The sequence below is a fragment of the Taudactylus pleione genome, unplaced genomic scaffold (genome assembly GCF_031769625.1).
Source record: "Taudactylus pleione unplaced genomic scaffold, aTauple2 ptg000090l, whole genome shotgun sequence".
NCBI lineage: Eukaryota > Metazoa > Chordata > Amphibia > Anura > Myobatrachidae > Taudactylus > Taudactylus pleione.
In genome coordinates, this window is record NW_028284492.1 from 7,348,375 (window position 1) to 7,363,687 (window position 15,313).

General features: G+C 43.2%; 1 protein-coding gene across 1 annotated transcript; it reads right to left on the reverse strand.

Annotated features, from left to right (window-relative positions):
* Positions 1–9,426: 9,426 nt before the first annotated feature.
* Positions 9,427–10,906, reverse strand: LOC148527244 (uncharacterized). The gene has a single exon (XM_088469360.1). The coding sequence runs from the start codon at positions 10,904–10,906 to the stop codon at positions 9,656–9,658; it is 1,251 nt and encodes a 416-aa protein (XP_088325486.1). The 3' UTR covers positions 9,427–9,655.
* Positions 10,907–15,313: the final 4,407 nt, after the last annotated feature.

Genomic DNA, 15,313 nt, shown 5'->3' on the forward strand with positions numbered 1-15,313 from the left:
AGGGTTTTCATGTCTGCCGCTCCTCCCTGCCGGGAACATGGAGGGAAGAGGAATACCTGAGACAGACCTGCATCAATCAGGTACCAGTCCCTCCATACCGGGTCACCACTGACTGAGCCTGTATATACACCCAGTTCATTACTATAACATGGCAGGGAGGGGGGACTCTATATAATACTATATACTACTATTACACAGCGCTTTACATGGAGGGAGGGAGCGAGGATCTGTGTAATAGCAGCATCAGTCATTGTGCAGCTACTCTGTAATAAATGGGCACTTGGATATAACCACAGATTTACTGAGAAAGGAGGCCCTAATTACCCTTACTAGTGATACATAGGGGGGCCCTTATATGCTATGTGCCTATTGAGTATTGTAATGAGGTGATTCTACATAGTGCCTCTATAAAGCTCCCCACTACGTGACATGGGGCTTCTACACAGTGCGCTCTCTTAGCTTCCTACCCCAAGTGTGCCTCTGCATCCCCTCCTACCCCAAGTGTGCCTCTGCATCCCCTCCTACCCCAAGTGTGCCTCAGCATCCCCTCCTACCACAAGTGTGCCTCTGCATCCCCCCCCTACCCCAAGTGTGCCTTTGCTCCCCCCCATCCCAAGTGTGCCTCTGCTCCCCCCCATCCCAAGTGTGCCTCTGCATCCCCCCCTACCCCAAGTGTGCCTCTGCTCCCCCCCATCCCAAGTGTGCCTCTGCATCCCCCCCCACCCCAAGTGTGCCTCTGCATCCCCCCCTACCCCAAGTGTGCCTCTGCATCCCCCCCTACCCCAAGTGTGCCTCTGCATCCCCCCCTACCCCAAGTGTGCCTCTGCATCCCCCTACCCCAAGTGTGCCTCTGCATCTCCCCTACCCCAAGTGTGCCTCTGCATCTCCCCTACCCCAAGTGTGCCTCTGCATCCCCCCCCTACCCCAAGTGTGTCTCTGCATCCCCCCCCTTCCCCAAGTGTGCTTCTGCTTCCACCCCCTATCCCAAGTGTGCCTCTGCATCCCCCCCACCCCAAGTGTGCCTCTCCATCCCCCCCCTACCCCAAGTGTGCCTCTGCATCCCCCCCTACCCCAAGTGTGCCTCTGCTTCCCCTCCCCCCTACCCCCAAGTGTACCTCTGCTCCAGCCTTCCCCAGGTACTTCTATCACCAGCTACATTTTTCTGTCCTTGCTGCCACCCTCATTCCCAAAAAGTACTTTCACCCCTTCCCAAGGCTGGTGGCTGCGATCAGAAGTAGCGCAGACAAATGGAATCAAGACCTTGATCATCGCCACATAAATCTAAAACTGACAGGCTAGTGTATTTTTTTCTTTAATAAATCATTTGGACTTTAAAGGGTTGTCTATAACCCTGCTAAGAGGTGCATGTCAGTACACTCAGAGACATCGGTGCATGTGCTTGCCCTAGGTGCCTGCACTCCATTAAATATCTCTTGAGTCCACCGACTGGGAAGCCGAGGGCCCTGCCTCTTTCATCTGTACTGGGCCCCACAATTCTTGATGGCAGCCCTGCCGAGAGGTGTAGCATACTGTCTTTGTCTTTCAATTGTGCATCTAATTTGAACCACAGATGCAACAAAACACCACTCAAAGTGTACTAACTGGGCTGTGACTTCAACCTCACAGGAATTAGCTTTAATCACGTACAAAGTCACTAATGAAGCTCAGTGGAACTTGGGACCAAATGTAATAGAGTAAGAGTTTAGAAAATGTGAGAGTAAACTCTCACACTGTTTAAACTCGGCCAAAGTAATAGAGTTAGAGAACTCTATTACTGGTTTCAGACTCAAAAAACTTTCACGATTTAAACTCTCATCCAGATGTTTTCCCATTTTAAAGAATAAAACTTGACAAATGTAATAGTGTGAGAATTTACTGCTAAACTCTCACATATTCTAAACTCTCATCCTATTACATTTGACCCAAGGAGTGAGAAAAAGCCACAGATTCAGAATCAGGCTCGCTCGCACACAGATATACAAATGCTGCACATCAAATGACCAGCGCAAGCTGGCACAGTAGATTTGAGAACCTCAGTTGTTTTTCATTTATGCAAATAAGATGCATATTTTGAGCGAGAAAGGTGCTCAGAACAGCTGAGACGCTCTGGTGTGCCGTGAGAGTAACATTGTACGAGGACACATCTGTAAAAGTGCTGTTTTGTATAAATAGAGAAAACAAAAAAAACATTTTTGTTTGCAGCCTCATACTGTTGTGTACAAAAATCCATGAATTTTGGACGAGAATGGGTCGCGAGAAGGACGATTTCCGATGACATTGCCGGCATATACACAACGTTGCAGTGGCAATTTGCCCCGGTCCAGTTAATTGGATTGAGCCCTTGAAATGCTTATGGTATTTTGGTTTGTGCTGTCCCTTTCTTACCTTAGACTTTCCCTAAGAAAATATAATGGTACTTTGCTTCTCGCAGCTGGTGTCCCCTGTAGAGTTCCTTCTGAGTTCCTGGTGATCTCACACATAGCAGTGCTGGTTGGTGCATAGTGCCACACAGCTGTGTACTCGTCTTCCCTATTGTACCAGCCATAGCTTAAATGACATTAGAAAACGGGTGACTCTGGCTGAGCATGCTTGACAGGCCCTTGTCATGTGTACCCCCTATGAGTGGCCCTGGGTGTGACTATCCTTTAACAGGTACAAGTCTGCCTCCATCCAGGACCTCTCCATTCTTACTTCTAATAATGCACCTCACAGTTTATTTTGTGCTTCTGCCCATTTACAGATGTCGAATACAAAGATGATCTTTGCCTAAGTATTATCCAACACTACTGGCTGCTGTAAGAAACTTTTATACCAAAACATAATAGTCTTAAACATGTCACTTTGTGTAACATTGTGAAACTATATTAAGGTATGATTCATAAAGATAAAATGTTGTATATTTCTTTTAATGAATTCAGTGCATAAGAGCATAAAATAACAATAAATAACATAATGTATGGTGGAAACAAAAATGCCCCCCCCCAAAAAAAAATTACCAATGTTAAATGAAATATATTGCCACATTTAGTGCATGTGATTCCAAGATCAATATTTAGATTTTTTTTCTTGTTTTTTATTTAGTGTAATTAGGGGTGAGCGGGTTCGGATTTCTGAAATCCGAACCCCCCCGAGCCCCCCCGATCCGAGTCCGATCCGAGTCAGGCTCGACTTTTCCCGCCTGACTCGGATCTGACATCGAGGCAAAACGTCATCATCCCGCCTTCCGAGTCTCGCGGGTTTTGGATCCTATATAAGGTACCCGCATCGGCGCCATTTTCTCACTCGGCTGTGGACAGTGAAGAGGGAGGGTGGGAGTTAGTGCTGTGTAGTGTAGTGTAGTGTAGTGCTGCTGTTGTCCACTACTTCAAAGTCCATAGGGGCTGGCTGTGTTGTGCTGTGCTGCTGTTGTTAATAGGGGCTGTGTCCACTACTTCAAAGTCCATAGGGGCTGGCTGGACTGTGTTGTGCAGTCAGTTCTCCATAGGGGCTGTGTCCACTCCAAAGTCCTGTGCAGTGTCCCAGTCCTAAAGGGGTGCTGTAGTGTTGTCCAGGGGGTGCTCTGTCCATCAGGGGTGCTCCCCCCAAGTGCTAAAAAAATAATATATTTTCTGTGTTTGTGAATTGTGTGCGCAGTAGCCGCACGTGCATCAACAAAGTAGTGCCAAGCGTGCGCCTGTGTCATAAGTAAAGGGCCGGCTGGCTTGACCGTTAAAGGGTGCTGTAACCCCCGAAAGTACACTCCAGTCCAAACCAAAAAAAAATTATTTTCTGTGTTTGTGAATTGTGTGCGCAGTAGCCGCACGTGCATCAACAAAGTAGTGCCAAGCGTGCGCCTGTGTCATAAGTAAAGGGCCGGCTGGCTTGATCGTTAAGGGTGCTGTAACCCCCGAAAGTACACTCCAGTCCAAACCAAAAAAAAAATTATTTTCTGTGTTTGTGAATTGTGTGCGCAGTAGCCGCACGTGCATCAACAAAGTAGTGCCAAACGTGCGCCTGTGTCATAAGTAAAGGGCCGGCTGGCTTGACCGTTAAGGGTGCTGTAACCCCCGAAAGTACACTCCAGTCCAAACCAAAAAAAAAATTATTTTCTGTGTTTGTGAATTGTGTGCGCAGTAGCCGCACGTGCATCAACAAAGTAGTGCCAAACGTGCGCCTGTGTCATAAGTAAAGGGCCGGCTGGCTTGACCGTTAAGGGTGCTGTAACCCCCGAAAGTACACTCCAGTCCAAACCCAAAAAAAAATTATTTTCTGTGTTTGTGAATTGTGTGCGCAGTAGCCGCACGTGCATCAACAAAGTAGTGCCAAGCGTGCGCCTGTGTCATAAGTAAAGGGCCGGCTGGCTTGACCGTTAAGGGTGCTGTAACCCCCGAAAGTACACTCCAGTCCAAACCAAAAAAAAAATTATTTTCTGTGTTTGTGAATTGTGTGCGCAGTAGCCGCACGTGCATCAACAAAGTAGTGCCAAGCGTGCGCCTGTGTCATAAGTAAAGGGCCGGCTGGCTTGACCGTTAAGGGTGCTGTAACCCCCGAAAGTACACTCCAGTCCAAACCTAAAAAAAAATTATTTTCTGTGTTTGTGAATTGTGTGCGCAGTAGCCGCATGTGCATCAACAAAGTAGTGCCAAGCGTGCGCCTGTGTCATAAGTAAAGGGCCGGCTGGCTTGACCGTTAAAGGGTGCTGTAACCCCCGAAAGTACACTCCAGTCCAAACCAAAAAAAAATTATTTTCTGTGTTTGTGAATTGTGTGCGCAGTAGCCGCACGTGCATCAACAAAGTAGTGCCAAGCGTGCGCCTGTGTCATAAGTAAAGGGCCGGCTGGCTTGACCGTTAAAGGGTGCTGTAACCCCCGAAAGTACACTCCAGTCCAAACCAAAAAAAAATTATTTTCTGTGTTTGTGAATTGTGTGCGCAGTAGCCGCACGTGCATCAACAAAGTAGTGCCAAGCGTGCGCCTGTGTCATAAGTAGAGGGCCGGCTGGCTTGACCGTTAAAGGGTGCTGTAACCCCCAAAGTACACTCCAGTCCAAACCAAAAAAAAAATTATTTTCTGTGTTTGTGAATTGTGTGTGCAGTAGCCGCACGTGCATCAACAAAGTAGTGCCAAGTGTGCGCCTGTGTCATAAGTAAAGGGCCGGCTGGCTTGACCGTTAAAGGGTGCTGTAACCCCCGAAAGTACAGTCCAGTCCAAACAAAAAAAAAAATTATTTTCTGTGTTTGTGAATTGTGTGCGCAGTAGCCGCACGTGCATCAACAAAGTAGTGCCAAGCGTGCGCCTGTGTCATAAGTAAAGGGCCGGCTGGCTAGACCGTTAAAGGGTGCTGTAACCCCCGAAAGTACACTCCAGTCCAAACCAAAAAAATAATTATTTTCTGTGTTTGTGAATTGTGTGCGCAGTAGCCGCACGTGCATCAACAAAGTAGTGCCAAGCGTGCGCCTGTGTCATAAGTAAAGGGCCGGCTGGCTTGACTGTTAAAGGGTTCTGTAACCCCCAAAGTACACTCCAAACCAAAAAAATATATATTTTCTGTGTTTGTGACTTGTGTGCACTCTGGCTGCACGTGCATCAACAAAGGAGCAGCGCCAAGCGTGCGCCTGTGTCCCATAAGTAAAGAGCCGGCTGGCTCATTTCTTAAAGGGTGGTGTAACCCACAAAGTGCACTACTCTCCAGCAAAAATAAAAAAATATTTTCTGTGTTTGTGTGCGCTTTAGCCGCACGTATATATATCAATATAACATAAATGGAGGACCAAACTTTCTCCGATAAAAATAAAATAGGGAAAGATCAAGAACCACTTCCTCCTAGTGCTGTTGCTGCTGCTGGGAGTTGTTCATCATCCCAGAGAGGAAGTAGGAACATCACTACTTTTACTAAACAATTGACCCTCCAACAGTCCCTAGCGATGAGGATGAAGTACGACAGCAATCATCCTGAAGCAAAACGTATAACTGAGGCCTTGACTGCTATGTTGGTGTTAGACGTGCGTCCGGTATCCGACATTAGTGCAGTGGGATTTAGACAATTGATGGAGGTAGTGTGTCCTCAGTTCCAAATCCCGTCTAGATTCCACCTGCATCCTCAAAGCAGCAGCGACAAGCGTGCGTCTGTCTGTTAAAGGGTGGTGACACCCTCAAAGTGTGCTACACAAACAATAAAAATATTCTTCTTCTTTTTTCTGTCTATGTGAATTGTTTGGGCTGTAGCCGCACCTGCATCCTTAAAGCAGCAGCGACAAGCGTGCGTCTGTCTGTTAAAGGGTGGTGACACCCTCAAAGTGTGCTACACAAACAATAAAAATATTCTTCTTCTTTTTTCTGTCTATGTGAATTGTGTGGGCTGTAGCCGCACCTGCATCCTTAAAGCAGCAGCGACAAGCGTGCGTCTGTCTGTTAAAGGGTGGTGACACCTCAAAGTGTTCTACACAAACAATTAAAATATTGTTCTTTTTTTTTCGGTCTTTGTGAAATGTGTGGGCTGTAGCCGCACCTGCATCCTTAAAGCAGCAGTGACAAGCGTGCATCTGTCTGTTAAAGGGTGGTGTAACTCTCAAAGTGCTCCAAAAAATAAAAAACTATTTTTTTAATGTGTTTGTGACTTGTGTGCGATGTAGCCGCACTTGCATCCTCAAAGCAGCAGCGACAAGCGTGCGTCTGTCTGTTAAAGGGTGGTGTAACCCTCAAAGTGTGCTCCACAAACAATGAAAATATTCTTTTTTTTTTTCTGTCTTTGTGAATTGTGTGGGCTGTAGCCGCACTTGAATCCTCAAAGCAGCAGCGACAAGCGTGCGTCTGTCTGTTAAAGGATTACATCGGTGACAGCATCCAAGTAGGCATGTCAGACAGTCCGTACCTGTACTGGCAGGAAAAAGAAGCAATTTGGAGGTCCCTGTACAAACTGGCTCTATTTTACCTGAGTTGCCCCCCCTCCAGTGTGTACTCCGAAAGAGTGTTTAGTGCAGCCGGGAACCTTGTCAGCGAAAGGCGTAGGAGGTTGCTTCCACAAAATGTGGAGAAGATGATGTTCATAAAATGAATTATCAACTCTTCCAGGGAGACCAGCCTCCAGAACGTACAGAGGGACCTGTGGTTCCAGCAGGGACGAATTAATACTCTGTGAGGATGAGGATGTACACACTGAAGAGGGTGAGGAATCGGTGGATGAGGAGGATGAGGATGACATCTTGCCTCCGTAGAGCCAGTTTGTGCAGGGACAGATAAATTGCCAGCTTGTTTTGTGGGGGCCCAAACGAACCAATCATTTCAGCCACACTTGTGTGGCAGACCCTGGCGCTGAAATGATTGGTTTGTTAAAGTGTGCATGTCCTGTTTATACAACATAAGGGTGGGTGGGAGGGCCCAAGGACAATTCCATCTTGCACCTCTTTTTTTTCTTTGCATTATGTACAGTTTGGGGCCTAGTTTTTCAATGCCATCCTGTCTGCCACTGCAGTTTCACGCCTAGATGGGTCACGTGTTTGTGCCGCCCACTCGTGTCGCTTAGCATAGTCATCCAGCTACCTCGGTGCAACCTTTTGGACATAAAAACACTATTGTGAGGTGTGAGGTATTCAGAATAGACTGGAAATGAGTGGAAATTACGATTATTGAGGTTAATAATAGCATAGGAGCAGAAAAACCTACAAATTCTGTGATTTTAGCTGTTTTTATGCTTTTTTTCAAAAAAATACAGATCCAAAACACAAAACCCAGAACCCAAAACACGGAAGGGTGGTTTTGGCAAAACCAATCCAGATCCAAAACACGAAGAAAGATCCAGATCCAAAACCAAAACACAAAACACGAAAAGTGGCCGGTGCACACCCCTAAGTGTAATACATATTGAGCCTCAAAACCAAATCATCAAATACTAAAGCATTTTTTGTGAAGTTCAAATTAATAAATAGCAGTACTGTTTTTAAACTGCACAGGAACATGAACAAAAACCTTTAATGGAGTGTATGAGAATTATTTATATATATTTTTATATTTATTTATATGCATTTTACAAATCACTGCATTTTTCCAGCTCTATGGCATGTTAGAAAAATGACACAAAAGATGTGAATTGGATTAACGAGGATGCCGATTTCACCTAAATGGACGGTAAATTCATTTGAATAAATATGACCTTTCCCTTTTCTCATCATCTAGTAAATATGAGTCCGTGCCCAATCATTATGATGACCACAAGTCCACTCAGGGATCCTGACAGCTGAATCACAATCTCACTTCAAGAGATCCTGCCTCAGGCATCTGGCTGAACAGACACGTATTAGTTGGTCCTCTTTACACATTAAATATATTTACAGATTTCATATTCTCTCTGTTTTTTTTTTTGCACTGTCCTCAGCCTCCTTGGTCTCTGCACACTGAGCAATACCGGCTGAACTCAACACTGTTTATCCTTTTCATTTTTTTCTTTCTTTTGACAGAACTGCAAGTCGGCTGTTCTTGTCAATGTAAACAAGCCTTTGTGCGTTTCGTTGTGTTTTATTTTGTAATATTCAGTTTTTTAAATGATCAACCTGTGAAATCCATGATAGTGTCATTTCTACACAAAGGGCCAAATGTAATAGGGTGATAATTTAGAATATGTGAGAGTTTAGCAGTAAACTCTCACATTGGTCGAGTTTTATCTTCAAAATGGGAAAACATCTGGATGAGAGTTTAAATTGTGAGGGTTTTTGAGTCTGAAAACCGTGCGAGTTTTCATGTTCTCTACTACAACACCTTTTTACACTTCACCTTTCCTCATTAGAGTGATGCCCAGGGGTGACTCAGCTGGGCCTGTTTGGGGGTGTCCTGTGTTCTGGATTTCAACCCCAGTACGTTAGGGACCTACACTCAGAAGTTACCTGGGCGCGGTGGGTAGGCCCATAATCATGACCATGATTATGCCAAAACCTCTATTTATTTATTACAGAATTCTATTGCAAAATGTATTATATTATATATAATTAGTAATGTTGGAGTTGTGCACTTGTAATTCTTCTTTTTGTGTTTGCAACAATAGTCTTCACAGGTAGAACCTCCCAATATATATATATATATATATATCGTTCGAATGGCGGCACTCCGTAAAAAACAGCACACAAGTCAGTGCATAGTATAAACAACGTTTCAGCGCTTTATTTCGCGCTTTTGTCAAGCCAACATAACATACAGAGACACATTACACTTACCACTATAAATACAAGACAAACCCATCAGCGACGACGACTCGCGGTCCCGAAACCGGAAGTGACGGAGACCGGAAGTGACGTCACATACCCCCGTTGTTATAGAAACCCACAATAGAGACAAAACAACATTACAAATAACACGTGACAACGATAACACAATAACATAGTCGCAATGTGACTGCATGGAATTATCAGGAACTGTATCACTGTTTAACAAACAATCAATAGTTAAATAGATACCATCGATACCTTTAAAGGGGCACAAATAAATTAACATGATCAAACTACATGGTAAAGACTGCCGATAACAATCAAAACCAAATGTAGATATATGTGAAATATAAACATTGTCAATCAGTGCAACAAACTGTGCCTTGCATGATAACCGATCTAATGAATAAGAGGTATACTGCTAACATACTAGTATAATGGATATAACATAACCCAATTGTCAGTTAAATGCATAGAAAATCACTAAATAAAACAATGTAAACCCAGAGTCTCATTCAAACCACGTGGGGAAAGAGAGTCCAATCGCATAATCCACTGAGATTCACATTGCAGTAATCTACGTGCTCTGTCACCCCCCCTCACTAGGGGAGGTACGTGATCAATGATACGATAGCGCAAAGTTGAAAGATTATGATGTTCTGCAGCAAAATGCCTGGCCACAGGCTGCTCGCTAGTGCCCGTAACAAGTGCTGCACGAATGGCAGAACGATGCTGCGCCATCCTTTCTCTGAGGGTACATTCTGTCTTACCTACATAAACTTTGGAGCACGGGCATGTGATAACATAAACTATAAACTTAGTTGTGCATGTCAAAAAATAGCGAATATTGTACTTCTTACCAGTATAAGGATGAAAAAATAATGAGCCTGTCTGTAAAGAACGACAGGTGGTACAATTAAGACACTTAAAACACCCCAATTTTGGAGTGCCCAAAAATGTACTGCCTTTGATGTTAGTTTTACCCAAAGATGTTACATCGTTATGTACCAGAAAGTCCCTCAGATTCTTACCTCTACGGTAACAGGTCATAATCTTAGTATTATGCAATGGTTTTAAATCGTTGTCAGTTGAAATAATAGGCCATAACATTTTGGCCTGTTTGTTGATAACAGGACTCATATTATTGAATTGATTCACCCACAAGTGTTTGTTGCTCAGATTGCTTTCTTTTTTAGGATTGAACAACAACAATCTATCGATTGGTATAGCCAAAGCTTTCGCCTTGGCACAATTAAGAATAGTTGTAGTATACCCTCTCTCTAAAAATTTGTCATACATAGCATCCAGCTGACTAATACCTTCCTCTCTATTCCTTGCGATTCTCAATGCACGTAAAAACTGAGAAAAAGGAAGAGCATTCTTAAGAGGGATGGGATGCGCACTCTGAGCCAACAGTATGTTATTTCTATCTGTGGATTTTACAAACAGTGAAGGAACTAAATTGCCTCCACTATTCGTGATGGTGACATCCAAAAAATTCACAGACTTTGTGTCAGTCGTGTATGTAAACTTGACAGGGTTATTTAACCTATTATGGTTCTCAATTAAATCTACAAAAGTTTGTTGAGGACCTCTCCATACAATAAAAAAATCGTCTATATAGCGAAAGAAAGCTCTAATGTTACTAGCTACGAGGGAGTCAGAAAAAAACACATCCTGTTCTATAGCGAACATAAAAGCGTTAGCATACGATGGGGCCACATTGGACCCCATCGCACAGCCCGACACCTGTAAATAGTACGACCCATCAAATGTAAAGTAGTTACGTGTCAACACCAACTCTAAAAGCTCCAAAAACAACTCAATGGAAGGACCTTTGTAGTGTGGATTATTCGTAATCAGCATTTTGGTGGCCTTGAGACCATCACAATGGGGGATACATGTGTATAAACTGCATACGTCAACTGAGCACAGAATGCAATCCGTAGGTAACCCCATCAATGAAGTTAATGCAATTAAAAGGCTGTTAGTATCCTTCAAATAGGTAGGTCTGGCTTGAACACATGGTTGCAAAATGGCATCAAGATAGGTGGACACGGTCTGAAACAAAGAACCACGGGCTGCGATGATCGGTCTGCCCGGAGGCTTAACCGGATCTTTGTGAATTTTGGGGATTAGATATAAAAGAGGTCTAATAGGAAATTTGACCTCCAAAGCTTTTTTAATCGATGGTGAGATTAAACCCTGTGAACAAGCCAGAGACAACACACTATCCAGCTCTCTTTTAAATTCACACGTAGGATCTTGTGACAATTTCTTATAAGTGGTGACATCTCTGAGCTGTCGCATAGCCTCCTCCTTATAATCACACAAATTCAACACTACAACCCCGCCTTTGTCCGCTTGGCGGAAAACCACATCATCGTACCCTGATAAATTCTTTAAGGCAATTAGCTCATCTTTATTTAAATTCCAATATTTAGGTTTATGACAATTAGGATTGTCCAGTACGGCTCTGTCCAATAGACGTGAAAAAGTTTTTATGGACGCATTATTACTGACTGGATCAAAAGCGGATCTTTCCTGCAATCTGAGAAGTTGTGGAGGCAAATCAGGCACCCTAGAAGCCTTGTCTGAGAAATGCTCTTTGATCTTAATACTCCTATTCAACATATAAGACTCTTTTTTCCACTGTATTTTATCAAAGGGTACCGTCGGAACGAATGATAAGCCCCTACTCAAAACTGAAAATTCACAGTCAGTCAATGTCCTATTGGACAAATTAAAGACTAGATCCTGCGACCGCTGGGTGGTCTTCCTCTCCCTTTGGTTCTGCTTACTTCGGCGGGTACGATGGGGCCAAGATCTAAAAAACGCGCTTTAGCGCGTTTACCCACTGTAGCTTCACCACGACCTTTAGATTGAGATCTTATGGCGGCATCTGTATCGCTTTCAGTCATAACTGTATCATCTGAGGTGTCAAATCTTGATCTATCAAGAGTGCGTCTAAACAAAGGACGTTTGTCAGATTTAGAATAAGCTCCAGTTAGCCAGTTATACACCCTCTGGTGCTCGTAATCGAGATCCACCTTCTTTTTCTTCTCGCTCTTAAATCTGATAAGATCATTTTTATATAAATCTAATTGGGAAGCTAATTTAGCTAGCCAATCACATTGATTATCACTCGTTAAAGTTGACAAATGAATATTTTCAAATAAAGTGATTTTTTCTTTAGCCACATCAATCTCCCTTTTAGATTCCTCGATCACTAATAACAGTAGGTCGAACGAACATTTGTTCAAAAACGTTATGTTGGCTTGACAAAAGCGCGAAATAAAGCGCTGAAACGTTGTTTATACTATGCACTGACTTGTGTGCTGTTTTTTACGGAGTGCCGCCATTCGAACGATATATACAGCTTCCCTCATTTATTTGCGGTAAGACTGAGGAGGGCACCCGGCAAGTATACATCTTTATGACTTGAGTGCCGGATCTTTGGACTGTTATATATATATATATATATATATATATATATATATATATATTTTTTTTTTAGTATTATTATTATTTATATATTTTTTTTTTTTCAGGGCGTGCAGTCTAGGGCCCTTTTCTACACTAACCATAGCTTAAGAAGATGTAAACATCTAATTATCTGATTTATGAACATACTCAAAGCTGGCAACACACAAAGCAGTGACATCCGTCAGTTGGCAGATTCTTGCTAATTTTCCCAGACATCACTTTTGGAGCCCGGAACTACGAGTAATTTCTATTCAAATTTGATAGGGATTACACCCTGATTTTTATTGTGCATCTCTGCTCATGGTCATAATCTTCCTCTTTATGCAGTCGTCGGCCACTAGTAGGCAGCATAAGAGTCACTTGTGCGGCTACAGTAGCAAATAGCTGCATATATCCAATTCTGGTAACTTATGTGTACAGATGCGTTCACATTTACAAACACCTATCCTTAAATTGCACCAAATAGCCCCATTTAGTGCCCCACAGACTTTGTGACTTAGCCACTCTATACATCCAGCTATACATCTTGCCAAATTTGTGTCTTATTCGCATCACTAATGTAACAAAAGTACAATGCACTGGTAACCTGGACATTGGTGCTGGCATGGCATGCAGTAGCGGTGTGTGCCACGTAGCGTTGTACTGAATCTGCGACTTTATACCAGCTATATTGCGACAAAAATACTAACTCTAAGTGCCCTGGACACTATTAGCAACTTTGGATGTACCTATGATGTGTCAAAGATACTAAATTCAGAAATGAGTGTGAAAGTCCGGGACTACCCACTATGGAGCATCTAAGTCGCACCATGCATCTCGTGCCATGTGGTGCAATGAGGCTAGGCATTTGAGGACACATCTGTATGTCCAAACTGGAAATGGATCCTGATGGACATAGACCAGAGTTGCCGACTCTCCCGCAATGACCGGGAGGCCCCCGAAAATCGGGGGTGTTCCCGGTCCCCCACAAGAGAGGGCAAGTCTCCCGGTTTGGGGACCACCGGTTGAAAGTCCTTCCCACCTACCTTGGCAACCACACATGGAAGAGTGCTAGTGGGCGGTTCAGGGGGGCGATGATGCGAATCACGCTCAATTGTGGTATTGTTGTCCTGATTTACAATGCTGGAAATCTTGGTGTTGTATAGCTGGGGACGGGGCGGCAATGCTGAAATCACTCCGCCAAACCCCCACACTGCCCACCATTGCCGCCAACACACACCCTGCAACGCCGCCCTGGTAGGGGGCAAGCAGAGTATCGGCATGTATGTCGTCATAGATGCAGCTCTGAATTTGCCCAACATAACCAAAGCTGAATTATTTGTCAGAGTAGTAATAGTCTTTAGAAAATTACGTATATCAAAGCAAATATCTGATTTCTGTTCATAAACAATCTTCTCTTTCAGTAACATGGATTTATTCCCACATATTATTGTATCCTCTTAGATTGACCCTTGAATTGACCCTTCCCCACTGTCTTTACTATTTTGTCAATTACAAAAGTCTATCTCTGCGATACCTGTGATATTTTGTATGCATTAGCCACAACATTCTTTCACGTTTGTAATTTATGGCCTGCTATAAATAGAAGTACTGTACCAGAGTGCTAGATTTATACGATCTATGTACAATTGGTATATTTAATCTAAGGAGGTATTGCAGACTAAAAGGGCACAATCCATTGTCCTTTTTTATGTCTAAATATATTTTTTTAATATAAAACAGTTGAGCTATTAGGTTCTGTGCAAAAGCACGTATCCACTTTAGAAAGGTAATTTGAAAACGAGTTGAGCCATGACAAATAGGGACAGCTGGCCTAATTGAATCATTTGATCTAAGACAGCTCTACTTGGTTATCCTCACTACAGCCCCCACTGATATTAGCAAGTGAATCATTAGCCATGAAATCATGTCGACTTTTCCAACTGCAGCATTCTTGAGATGACAGGGAGCGCAGTCTGCTCTTCATCATAGCACCAATGAGTTCTTTAGCCCGTCATGAATAAAAAAACAGGTGTCTTGGAACATCGAAAGCTCTGCAACATAGTTTAGGCTAATTCCAAAAAGCATTGCCATAGGATCCCTAAGAAAAAGTGGTTTCCAGGGTTATAGGCACAATACAGCAGGGCCGTCCTGGTTTCTGTCATTACAAATTAGTTTGCACTGGAGATATACCTGGAGTCAGTCACTACATATGAAAACTAAAAGGAATCAGATGGTGTTTTTTTAATCTGAATAAAAGCCATACACAGAGCAATACTGCAGTAGGGAGAATAAAAAGAAGGGAGACAGTACTTTTTGTCCTGTTTTTCATAGCATCACATTGAAACTAAGGAGGCATTTTGCTGGTAGATGCTGGATGAACATTTTCTTTAACTGCTCCAAGTTGGAATGTATTGACAGTTGGGGGTCTATTCATGTACAGTCTAGAGATGTGTGGTTCGGTTCTCCAGAAACCTGAATCCACCCGAATTTCGTGAATCCGGGTAAATCCGAGTCACAGTTCTGATCTTCTGAGGAGGTCTGGGTAAATCCGAGTCACAGTTCTAATCTTTTTGTTGTTCGGAATTCGGATTTTAAATCTGAATTTCAAGCTTTGCATTATGAAAAGTACAAGATTTTTTCTGTTTATAAAAACTTTTTTATCTATTTGTTTTC

Bases quoted from the DNA above. Each gene is read 5' to 3' on its own strand.
- LOC148527244 (XM_088469360.1), bottom strand. From the start codon at position 10,906: ATGGGGTCCAATGTGGCCCCATCGTATGCTAACGCTTTTATGTTCGCT.